The sequence below is a fragment of the Octodon degus genome, unplaced genomic scaffold, assembly GCF_000260255.1.
Source record: "Octodon degus isolate 3935 unplaced genomic scaffold, OctDeg1.0 scaffold00021, whole genome shotgun sequence".
Lineage (NCBI taxonomy): Eukaryota > Metazoa > Chordata > Mammalia > Rodentia > Octodontidae > Octodon > Octodon degus.
Window position 1 is genome coordinate 977774 of NW_004524597.1, and position 13023 is coordinate 990796.

The 13023-nt window shown below is 50.5% G+C and overlaps 1 protein-coding gene across 1 annotated transcript in view; it reads left to right on the top strand.

The window, feature by feature from the left end:
- The window catches only part of Tekt5 (tektin 5), a 39433-nt gene that overhangs the window by 10027 nt on the left and 16383 nt on the right, over positions 1 to 13023 (top strand). The window contains exons 4-5 of the mRNA XM_004627762.2: positions 750 to 893; positions 5345 to 5567. Coding sequence (XP_004627819.2) covers positions 750 to 893; positions 5345 to 5567 — 367 coding nt within the window. The remainder of the gene's footprint in view (positions 1 to 749; positions 894 to 5344; positions 5568 to 13023) is intronic.

The window sequence follows — 13023 nt, forward strand, 5'->3', positions numbered from 1 at the left end:
CTCCTGTGTGTTACGGAACAGCCACCTTGGACACCTCCCCAGGAAGCCGTCCCTGATTACTCTGTCACCCAGAGTCCATAGTTTCTTCCTCTGTGCTACTTTACTTTCTTTAAACACTTCTACTATTTCCTCTCTGTACTGTATTTACTTTTGCTGCATTTTTAAAAATACAAATCTGAGTATCGTGAAGGTGGTGACTGGGTCTTGCTTCTGTCTTACCCTTTGTGCTCAGTCCAGAATCAGTATGATTGATTTGTGAAATGATTTGACTCGATGCAAGGTTCGCTCAAAGTGCAAATTCCTGTTCTCTAAGTTGGGTCAGCAAACAGTCGAAGGACAAATCCAGCCCACCATCAGCTTTGTAAATAACGTTTGGTAGAAACTCATGTGCCCAGGCGTGGTCACCTGTGGCGGTTTGTGTGCATGTCGGGCCATTGCAGCAGGGACCACATGGCATGCAAAGCGTGCAGCGTTGGCTACATGGCTGTCTGCAGTAGATGATTATACCCCCCTGCCTGAGCTAAAAGACAGCAGGTCTGGCTGGACTAGGGGTGCTGTGTGAGTGTGGGTGCCTCTGGGTGCATGGTAGGGAGGACAAAGTGGGAAGCGGTTGAGAAGCCCTGGGTGGATGGAGCACCTTTCCTTCTGGGGAACCCGAAGACTAGGCCTACAGTGCCGGCTCTGCACTCACCTGCTCTGTGACCTTAGGCAGGGGCACACACTCAGGGACAAATCCTTCTTCCCTACAGTGACAACCGAGATGCTCAGCACGCCCTGGAGAGAGACCTGGAGGACAAAAGCTCAGCCCAGTTCATCGACGAGAAGTGCTTTAACCTGAGGAACACATCAGACTGCATCAGCTACTTCCACGGCATGGAGAAAGTTGATGGCACGTAAGCACCAGGTGCTCTGGGCCAGGGAAGGAAGGGCTCCCACTTCTGCCAAGCAGTGGCAAAGGGTGTCGCAGGCCAGCCAAGGGAGAGGCTGTGGGGCTCACTGGGTGCCTGCGGTGGCAGGCAACAACATCCACACCTCGCGAACTTAAGACAGAATGGAATGAATTCACCTGAAAAGTGGGGATGCCACAGACTCAAGGGAAGCCCGGAGGGAAGCTTTTGTCTGGCAGTCTGGACAAGCCAAGGAGTGGGAGCTGGCCAGCCACACTGAGACTGCCACTGTCTTTCCTTCCTTGGTCTACTTCGCTCAGGATCCAAATTTGGTCACGTGGCCTCAGCATCTAGCCAGGGCCTGCTGGCGTACCTCCAGTGACAGTTCTGCCAGATTCCAAAGCGAGACCGCTGTGGCCTCATGGCCAGAAGGAGCAGGAATTGCAGCTGGGTGGGGAAGGCCGACTGAGGCCCATGGTGCTGGGAGGGGTGAGCGGGTGGATTCCGTCCCCAGGGGGTCTAGCTCCACATCCCAGGTCACTCGCTGACCCTAGGACTCGCTATCAAAAGTCTGGACTGTCTGCATCTGTACCACTGAAAGGAGAATAGACCCATTTCCGAGATTCAGAGTATGAAAAAGTGGGCAGGGGAAGTAGAAAGCACCGCGCCTGCCAGAGAATAGTAGCAAGTGGGCACACACAAGCCACGTGGCCTCCTTTTCTTGTACTGGCAGCTGTGAACTGGGCCTCTTGTACGTGTGGCACTATTGGGCATGTCACCAGATAGTGACTAAGATGTGCTTTTCAAGGCCACAGTGCAAGGTCTGGGGTAATGGGGGCCAGAGAGAGAGAGAGAGAGAGACAGAGAGGTGGGCTGAGGCATGAGCCTGTGGCGCTTGCACCTCTACCTCGCTTGTTCTCATCTCTCACACACAGCATCATGTTTCACACATCCATGTGTACCATAAATATTTGTCAGATAAAAGAATAAATGAATAAGGGAGAGGAGGGAGGAAAGGATAAAGGTGTTAGACAGCAGTTTCTTTGGCGCAAACTTAGAGTCACTCACTTTCTGGATCTGAGCAGATGTGGAAGTACTGAGATGGCATTTGGGGTTCCCGGCAGTGGCAGCTCCTGGCAATCCCTCCCCTTTCCCCAGGGCATGAGCCAGGGGAGAAAGACCTTGGGGCACCGCTCTCTGCATCTGCCCATCAGCACAGGGAGCCCAAGGGTGTCTCCTCCCGAACAGATGCCTTCCTGAAAACCCGGTGGTGGGGTGGCTGGCAAGGCCCCATTTCCACACCCAGGAGGGGCTGCTACTTCCTGTCCCCCATGCAGCTGCAAGTGAGAGCTTTTGTTTGTGGTGATTAATTGCTCCCTCGATGTGCTAGCTCAGGACTCGGTATGTGAGGTTTTCTTTTGTATTTATTTTTTTCTTTTTGTGATGCTGCAGATTGAACCCAGGCTCTCTCACCCTGCTAGGCAAGCCCTCTACCACCAAGCTGTATCCCCAGCCCATATTTGGGGTTTTCTTAGCACAAGACAATGTCTGGGTGGATTAGAGGGTATCTGGTGACTGTCTCCATCACAGGGTCTGTGTTCACTGTAGTTCTTACTGCCACGAATTAACCGGTGATTATGTTGGTGACAGTACAGGCTTTTAGCTGATGTTTTCTGTGTGCCAGACACTGTGTTTAGAGCTTTACATACTGTACCTCGTGGATAATAATCATCCATCGAGGGCTTATGTGGCTGCTGCCAAGGTAGGGACTTCACATTTAGTCAACAGCCTTGGGGTAGGTGCCATAATCATCCCTATTTTCAGTGAGGCACATAAGGCTCAGAGAGGTAAGGTGCGGTGTAAGCTCACACAGCAAGTGGCAGAGCCATAATCTGAGCGCACACTGGACTGTGGGCCTGTCTTTTGTTTCTTGTCTTTTTGAGACAGGGTTGGCTGGCCTTGAACTCCCAGGGATCCTCCTGCCTTAGCCTCCTGAGTTCACAGGTGGGAGCCACTATTTCCAGCATGGCCTGTGTGTTTTAACAGTGGTGTCTTGGGACCTCTCTAGCAAACCCCGCTGTCCCTGGGTCTTTAGAAGACATGGGATCCAGGAAGGCATTCTTTCACCTCCCCTGCACACTACGGGCAAGGAGACAGGCAGCCAGCAAGTTCCCCAAGGGAGCATGTGCCTAAGTGGGCTCTTTGTGTCCCCCTCAGCTGTCAGGGCTCGGAGCCTGGGTTCACTCTACGCACAGCCCACTGAGCAGTGTACACAGACCTGGAGTGCGTGGTCCCCTCAGCCCACCCTCCCTGCTTGGTGTTCTGAGGATGATGCGCAGCTGTGCAACCTTGACTGTGACCCTTCCCCATGAGCCCCTGCTCAGAGCAGGAGAAAGCTCAGTCCCAGGTGCAGTACCTTCCCTGCCTCAGAAGCCCGAGACACCTGCTTGCTTTTTGACTTCAACTCCGGCAAAAGCGAGGCAAAGCCATCACACACATGTGTGATTTAAAATTCTCATTGTACGATTGAAGTGAAGATATGTCTGAAGATATACGTAGTCCAGACTTCAGAGAACTGGGTTCCTTTTTCCTTGCTGCCTGAGAATAAAATCTGTTTTCTTTAAGAACTACAGTTTTCTCCACACAAGAAAAGACCCTGAGACATTATCCAGTCTGGTTTACCCAGGATGGAAACCAAATCCAGGGCCACAGTGCACCTCCTGGAAGGCTTCCTGGAGGAGAAGCCCCCAAAAGAGGCTCACTCACTGCAAGGATTTCTCTTGTCTAAACTGAGTGAGTCCTTTTGGGTCGCCACCTCTGCAAAGCCTGCCTGCCTGTCCTTGTGAAGCGGGCTCTGTTGTTTCCACTCACGCCCACCTCCATCCCCCAGCAGTCCTGCTGTGTGTCCTGTGGACAGGCTGCCCTTCCTCTGCACCTGCCTCCCCTGGCTCTCTGCCTTTGACTTTCCAGCTGGGCTCAGCCAGAAGATGCTGTGGTCCATACTGGCTGTTCCTGTACCCATACTCTTGTGTCACTCTTGCTCCCTCCCTTCCTTGCTCTTCTCAGCTGGGCCGGTGACAGTGCCACTCATTTTTGAATCCCTGAGCATCTTAATACATATCTGAGGGTACGGGCCCCATGCACAGGGGCAGTTCTAAGACCCCTGGGAAAGCCTGACTCCAGGAACAGCCCCCAACCCTAAATATATATACATCGTTTATATGATAGCATTTAGTTTATAAATGGCACAGGAACAGATTAACTATAGCAGCTTAAATACTAGGATAATTATGACATACTATGATACATTTTACTTAAAACTTATGAATTGTTTATGTCTGGAATTTTCCATGTAATAATTTTGGACCTCAGTTGAAATCAGGTCATTAAAACAGCAGCAAACACAACCACAGGGAAGGGGCACTGCTGTACTTTGTTTGTTCCCTTTTTCCACACCTAGGACACACACAGAGCCCACCCTAGTCACTGGCAGCGCCCTCTTCAGGGTTCCTGCCGAGGTGAACATAGCTCAGCATGGAAATGCCTCACTGGGCACTGTCCGCTTCCTGCTCTGGATGCAGGTGGCTAACAGGGGTGTTCCTGGTTGTGCTCGTGACTCTATTCCAAGGCCTAGGACAATGCCTGGCCTGAGGTAGGTGTGAAAAACACACTGGCAGGGCAGGCTGGGCATGTACTCAGAGGTGACATTTTTGTTTGTCATGTATGAGGACCCGAGTTCCATCCCCAGTACCTCCAAATAGCAACAGCAACACCCCACGACTACTCCCAAGCACAAAACCCATGTTGGCTGGGTGAATGAGACAGTGAGAGTGGCACGGCCGCACGCTCACCAGTGGGTTGGAGCGGGCCGCCACCTCTGTGAGCCCTGCCTGCCTGCCCTTGTGAAGTGGGCTGTGTTGCTTCCACTCAAGCCCATCTCCGTCTACCAGCAGTCCTGTTGCGTGTCCTGGGGTCACACTGCCCTCTCTTGCATCTGCCTCTCCTGGCTCTCTGCCTTTGACTTCTTGGCATGGCAGTGTTTGGGGTGGGGGGTCGAGCGCAGGGAGGAACAGCTTCCCGAGGTGGTCCCTCCTCTCCTGCCTGAGTGATCTTTGGAAGGTCACCCAGCTCTTGTAGGCAGCAAGGGGCTGTAAAAGGAAGGATTCGATCAGGACCATTGTCCTTAACAGGGGGTGGGCCGCCCCCTCCCCCAGGGGATGTTCAACAATGTGGAGACATTGAGGTGGTCACAGCTGGGTGGGGCAGCTACTGGCATCTCATGGCCAGGCTAAGGATGCTGTTGAGGACCCTACAGTATGCTGGATGGTCCCTCACAATGGAGGATTTCCTGACCTGAAGACTAAGACTGGAAAACTACAGCTGTGGAGGTCTCTAAAGCCTGTCCTAGATTTCTTGGCTCCTCACCTGTGTTATGCTTGCCCTCATACCTTTCGCAGGGTCTCTGTGCCTGAGACCTGGGCCAAGTTCAGCAATGACAACATCAAGCACTCTCAGAACATGCGGGCCAACTCCATCCGGCTGCGGGAGGAGGCCGATCACCTCTTTGAGAACCTGTCAGATCAGATGTGGAAGCAGTTCACGGACACCAATCTGGCTTTCAACACGCGCATTTCAGAGGAGACGGATGTGAAGAATAAACTGCAGACGCAGCTGGCTAAGGTGAGCAGGTGCCTCTGAGCCCTAGTGTCCCCTTGCTAAGTCTGCACCTTGCTCCCGTGGGTCTCAGCAGCACTGGATTACGTCTCCCTTCCTGGGTTGACAGGGTTCTGGTCAGCCCAGGAGCTGTGATCATGTTCACCCCAAAAGGGATCAGGGACTGTAAGCTTCCTGAGGGGCTCATGCTTCCCTTGCTCACTGATGGTGGAGCTGGTGCTTGACCTGCTATGACTGTGACATCCAGGAAGCAGCCAACACCCTATTTCTCCCTCTGAGGCCCACGTGGCTCCACCTGAGGGACACCCAGTGGAGCACGTCCCCACTGACCACAGCAGATCTCTGCCTGTACCAGCCTCCTCAAAGCTTCTGCAGTCCTCTCAGCCTGGGCTTTGTCCTCCCTACTCAACACAAATGCAGAGTCCCTCCTGGCAGCCAGAGGCTGTGCTGGGCCCCAGAAAGCAAAGCAGCTGCATGGACAAGGGTCCTGAGCACAGCTGACTTACATTCTGGCTGAGGAGCAGGGGTGGCTGTGGAATTCGGGCAGAAGGGCCCTAGGGGCACAGGCTGGCTGGAGGAGGCTGGGGAGTCTGGGAAGCAGCCTTAAGTCTGTATTTGCAAACAGTCCCCTTTCTGACTGTGTGTGTGGAGCTGGGGCTTGGTGGCCTGCAGACAGGGTTAGATGGAAATTAGAGGGGCAGTTTATGCCCCTACACATCCATACCAGTGTTTCTATGACATACCTACAGGGTGTAACTTGTGTGATGGAGCAAGCAGCAAGGGGCGCAGACAGTGCTCCTGGTGCCTGTGCCAGCAGAGTTGGCAGTAGGGAGAGGCAGCCATGGGAGGAGGAGAGGTTTTCCAGCATCTGGGTCAGAGTCTGGGGTGTGGCTGGAGGAAGTGACAGTCTCAAATCATTGGGCCCTGGTAGGGAGTTTCATTGCAGACAGTGGGGAGCTTTTAAAGATTGTAAGGGGGAAGGTGTTTGGATTCAGTTCCATCTTGGCTTGGCCTCTTTTCCTCCTGGGTAGAGGAAGGTTGCAGGAATCAGTTCACACTGAGGCAGTGGCATCAGATGGGCAGGGGAAGGGGAGGCGCGAGGCTTCCTGAGAAGGCCGAGTTGGCATGTGTGCCTTCCCTGCAGTCTTCGTGGTTACCTTCTGGTGCATCCTCTGGAACACACTTAGCAAACGTCGTTTTACTAGGGACAGACAGTGGATGCTTCAGCTCTGCAGGCCATGTGGGCGCCAGCCTCATAACTCAGTTCCATGGATGGATCCCACAAGCAACTGTAGACATCATGTACACAGATGAGCGTGGCTGTGTTCTGATAAAACTTCGTTTACAGAACCAGGCAGTGGGTCAGAGTTTGTCCATCCTGGCACTGGAACATAGTTCACGAGTCCCTTTCTCCAAGACCCCTTCCTGACGCCTGCAGTTGATTCACATTTGCCGCCTCCAGGGAGCCACTGCCTCCTGGCACCTGGGCCAGTGCTCGGAAGAGTGGACTCTGAGCCGGACTTCTCAGGTGCAAAGCCTCTGCACGCTGGACCACTTTCTTAACCTCTCGGGGCCTCAGTCTTTTTATTTGTAGAGTGCGGTTGAGGACAAACCCCACCTCTAGGCTGCCATGAGGATAATTGGACCTAGAGCACCAGAAGTGCCATGTCTCTGCCAGTGGCTGATTTCACTGTTGTGTTGACTCATGCATCTGAGCCCTTCAGACCATCCCAACTGAGCCCTGTACCTGGCCACCTAGCACACGGCCTGGCTCTCCCAAACCTTTGTGCAGTGAGCGAAGGGAATCTACAATGCACAGCTTTGTGCTCATGCTAAAAAAGACATAGATTGGTGAATACTTTCAATGTCACATTTATTGTATGTGAAAAAACATTTTGGCTAAAATATATATTGCATACAAATTAAGCACTTAGCCACTTTTTAAAAGTGTACAGTTCAAAAAAATAAAGTAAAAATGTACAGTTCAGTAATATTAAGCATATACTCACATTGTTGTGCAATTTTTGCCATGATCTCTAGAGCTTTTTTTGTTAATGAATTAATTCATTAAATAGTTTTTAATGTATTTGGTACAAGGTCTCACTACACAGCTTGGACTGGTAGTGATCCTCCTGTTTTCAGGCTCCCCAGTGCTGGGATTATAGGTGTATACCACCATGCCCAGATTCAGTAGCCAGCTCAGTGTGCCTGGGGGAGCAGGGCCAGCATGGCACACGGTGCCGGGGATTGAACCCCAGTCCCTGTGCTTGCCTAAGCAGGCGCTTAGTCTGCAGAGCTACCTTGCTGGCCCTCCAGAGCTTTTATGATCGCCCCAAATTGCGACTCTATAGCCCCTAACAGCAATTCCCCTTTATTCTTCCTCCATTGCACTTCCTGCTTCTGTGAACTTGACTGCTCTAGGTACCTCAGGAAGTGGAACCACGGGCTAATTGTCTTCTTAGGACTGACCTGTTTCTCTTAGCACTGTGTCTTCAGGACCTACACTCCTGAGCCACAATTCCCTTCAGAAAGGAGAACAGTCTGTGGCCATACCACCCTGAACGCGCCCAATCTCGTCTGATCTCGGAAGCTAAGCAGGGTCGGGCCTGGTTAGTACTTGGATGGGAGAAAGGAGAACAGTGTCCCATTGTCTGCTACGCTACAGCTTGCTTGCCGCTCATCCCTCCATGGCGCTTAGGTGGCTTCCACCGTTGGCTTGCTTTCGTGGGGCATTTCCTGTGGTGAAATCAATGCGGTTCGCTGTGGAGCTGGTGGCACAGCGTGCAGTCTGCTGCGTGAGGGCGACGGGAAGGCTCCTAGCGTTGCGCGGTCCTTAACTACTTTCTCATCTGTGAAACAGAGCCTAAGAATCCCTACCTGTAACATTCTGTTCTTGTGAGCACTAATGAGTTGATATCCCGGTATTTTTAGAATAGTGCTTGTCACAAGGTAAGTCTAAGTATTAATATTATCAAGGGCAAATAAACAGAATCTTTTGGGAGGAAGTAGTTGAGCAAAACCTTTTCTCTTTCAAAATTTCTCCTGGGGAGATTGGAGTTTTAGTAATGGCCTCATCACTGCAGATCAGAGGGCTTCTGCCGCGGCATGGATTTTTATTAATAGTCATTGCTTAACACCAGCCGCTTCGCAATAAGCAACATCATATGGAAGACATCAAACCGCCATATGACACTGTTGACATTTGCCTGAGCAGCGATTTCTCTTCTGGTTGGTGACTGTCTTTCTAGGATATTAATAAAAGGTGATGCAGGGAAGATAAGCATACCATTTCACCTTTCAGTAGCCTGCTTTGGCTAGAAGATTCGAAATGCTCCCTTTAAATTATTAACTGTTCCGGTTGCACTCAGCCCCCTGATGCCTTTCCGCAGGAGGTGTTTCTGGAAAATTCCGAGCACCCATCCTCACTCAGGCAACAAAGCAGCAATTTCCTGGATAGGCAGGCATAGGAGCCCATTTAGTTAGGTCAGATCTACACAGCTGTCCATGTAGGCAGTAGTTAGAGCTGTGGAGTTTCATCCCTAAAGCTATTTCCTAGCTCTGGAAAGTGCCCTAGGGCCTCATTCCCTCAGGAGCACTTTGAGGCTTTGGGGTGTCGCCCAGCCATCCACATCATGGTAAGAACAGGGACTGCAGCAGGTGAGGACCACAGATGGGAGCAAGCTGAGAGCTAGGGCCATGGGAGCCCCAGATAAACCCCACAGCATCCAGGCACACAACTGGATGTGCCCTGGGATAAGGGATGCTTCCTGTTGGGGGAAAGACGTTTGGAGGAGAAACACTAACCTGCTTAGAAAGTGCTTATTCTAAAGACATGGGAACCAGATCCCAGCAGGCAAAATGGCATTAGACACCTTGCACAGATAGAACATGAATGTCACTGAATCACACAGGGAAGAAGGTGTTCCTCCTGTGATCCTTCTGTCCCTTTGGGGGTGGGCATGAGGTACTGGGATGCCTCTCACCTCTGTAATACCCACCCATCTCCCTGTACACAGAGAGCTTACCTTTGGCTGAGAACTTTAGGCAGGTGGCCATAGCCAGCCAGGATTAAACCAGCATGTTTACTAGAAGCATCCACAACTCAAATGAGAACATTGGCTGCTCATATTTTTATATTATAATCATATATTATAATGGTCTTCGTTATTTGTAGAGTCTGTATTTACAAAAGTGCATGTTTGCTAAAATTTATTTGTGATACCCAAATTGACAAATTTGGTGTTTCTATGGGCTTTTTTTTTTTTTTTTTTTTTTGGCAGAACCGGGGATTAGAACTAGGGCCCTTGCACTTGCCAGGGAAGCACTTACTCCACTGAACCATCTCCCCAGCCCCAAAAGGCAGAAAGATTTTTTTTTTCTCCCAGTGCCTTCAGGGCAGGTTTGGCTGGCTTGAGTTGTGGGGATTGAACCACAGCAACCTGAGCCTGACTGCTTTGTTGAAGCAGCCACTTAAAGAACTGAGCTAAAGGGCAGGACCCCTCTATGGGCTTTTTTGGACACAGACAGAGTGGCAGAAATTTATCACTCATCTTGCCTGTTCTCAGTTGAATAAATAAGGCAACACTCTTCCTCTTCTCTGGAAAAAAAAAAAAAAAAAAAGCAGCATGCTTGTAGTTTTGTCCTTTCTTCCTGTATTTTTAATTATTATTATTTTTCTACTTATGGCAAATAATATTAATGCTTGACTTTCCACTATTTCTGTTTCTTTTTAAGTAAATTGGTCTGAAGAAAAGGTGACACTCACAGTGTTACTAGGGGCATAGGTTATGACAAAAGTGGTGAGAGTAGGGCTGGCCTGATAACTCAGCAGACTAAAGTGCCTGCTTAGGCAGAGCACAGCAGCCGGGGTTTGATCCCCAGGCCTGCCATGCTGGCCCCACCTCTGGGGCACCCTGAGGCTGCGATTGAGACTGGGCGTGGTGGCCTGTGCCTGTAATCCCAGAGCTTGGGAGGCTGAAAACAGGAGAATCACTACAAGTCTGATCTACATAGTGAGACCCCGTAGACCCCCACAGACCCTGTCCTAATTACAGGGAAAAAAGTGAGAGTGCTTGTGGAAAATAGCAGAACGGAACCGTGTATTTCAACTACTGTCATTACTGCATGTGCATCAATCATCATGTCATCCAGGAATTTTGTTAAAAAACGGATTCTGGCTATGCAGGTCTGATTGGGCCTAAGACTCTGCATCTTGAACAGGCCCCCCTGGGATGCCGATGCTCTGGTGTGGAGTGGCTGGGCTGCAGATTATAAAAACATGTTGTGGCTGGGGAGATGACTCAGTAGAATAAGCGCTTCCCTGTTAAGTGCAAGGGCCTGAGTTCAATCCCTGGCTCTGCAAAAAAACCCAACAACAACAATAAAAACATGTTGGCTTTGAAAACCTCTAGGTACGCAGCTGCCTTCTTCTCTCCCTCCCTCGCTCCCTCCCTCTTTCTCCCTCTTTCACTGATTCAGATTATTGGAGGAACCGTATCTTCCCAAAAGGCAAACCTCAGTCATTTTAATTCTAATCAGATTTTCTTTAACTGCATTTGGCTTCCCCTATCACAAGCCAAGCATAGCCATTCTTCCCTCCAGGGATCAGGCCACATCATGCCATCACATAAAGCATGCCCAATTGGTGCAGACACAGGCTCCTGGTCCTCTGGGGTGTCTGCTGCCCCTGGGGAGACAGTGCAGACCTTTTAAGTCAAGACCTCATGTTCCCATTGCCGAGTTCAGAGCCCTGGCATCAGGGCTGCATGATGAGGCAGACACAGGAGAAACAGCTTGCTGAGGTTGTCGGAGAGAGCGGTGAAGCTGCGGGCACAGGGACTCCTGGGAGGCTGAGGTGGGAAGACTGCAGCTTTGCACCTAGCCTGGACAACTTAGTGACCTAGCAAAACTGCCCCAAAAGAAAAAAATGAAAAAGGCAGCAAATAGAGAGTGCAAACAGGAGGACATAGGACAAATAGTGTGGGTGGCTTCCGGAGGGGGCAATCATTCAGCAACCAGGGAAGGGACTGGATGATCATTTTCTGTGGTGCACTCTCCAGAAATCATGGCCAATCATAGCTCTAGCTGCTAGTTAGGAGTTACTAGCCACTAGCAGCAGTAATTAGCATTCACGTCTCCAGCCAGATCATGCGCCTGGCTTGTTGCCTCTGTCTAGCTACACACTGGCGTGTCCACTGGATATCTTAAGATGCATCTTACCACGCTCAGAGCCTAATTCCAGAACTCTCACCCTGTGGCCTGCTCCACGTGAAGCTGTCCCATCCCACCCGATGGCTCCAGTTTCCAGGAACTTCCAGTGAGATAGGCCTCTGTCTGTTTCTGCCTCTTTCTCTGTTTTGTCTCTGTCTCTGTCTCTGTCTTTCTCATGTCTGGAGGGGGAGGTGGCCCTGTAGAGCCGCATCACTTCTTACCCACTCCCACCTCTGTCCTCCACCCTGGACCTTACTCCTCTCTTGCCTGGAGTGTTACAGGAGTCTCACTTACTCCTGAGATGTCCCTTCTCTGAGTTTTTCCAATCTTAAGGTCATCTGGCTCCTGACTGCTAGTTTGGAGGACAGTCCATCCTTGAGTAGGTGGACTAGACTGGTAGGAAGTCCAGATGCTTTAAATTCTTCGGAAAACCTGGAAAGTTAGTCAGGTGCATGCACGACGGGCTGTCCTTCTCATGCCCCCCAGGGCCCGCGGCACCGCTCAGCTTGGTCATTGTGCTGTGTGGCCAGCCCAGGTATTTGCCATTGCCCTCGGCAGATTCCTCGTGCCTCTCTGTGACCCGAGCACCTGCCGGACACACAAGCACAGCAAACAGTAAGAGCCAACTGAAATCAGAGGATGCTGACCTCAGTCCACATAGTGCTTGACTTTCACATTGTTCTTTTAATAGCTTTACTTATAGTTGCCATATGCCTGCACATATTTCAAGTATGTGATTTAAGAAATTTTGGCAAAAAAAATATCATAAAGCTGCCACCTCACTCAAGGTGGTAACCATGTGTCACCCTGGAAGTCCCTTGCGCCCCTGGGTAATCTTTGCCTCCTGCCTCTCCCCTTTCGCCTACAGCATCCATCTGCTTTCTGTGGCTGGAGACTAACTCCATTAGAGATATACCCTTTCTTACCATTGGGCTTTGTTTCTTCATCGTGATTTTGAGATTCGTGGATTTTTTTTTTTTACTGGCTGAGCAGTATGTCTTGCACATATACTGTACTGTGTGGATACAACACCCTGTAGGTACTGTACACGTAGACCAGGACTTAATCTTCCATTTCTGCATTGATGAACATTTAGGTTGTTTCTAATTCAGTGCTGTTACAAATAAAGCTGCTGTGAACAGCTACTTAGGCACATTTGTATGTACTCTGCTAGAGTGTTTAAAATATTTTGGTAAAATAAATGGAGATTTTACATAAAAATTTTACCAAGTTGGTAGCCATTCAGAGCCCA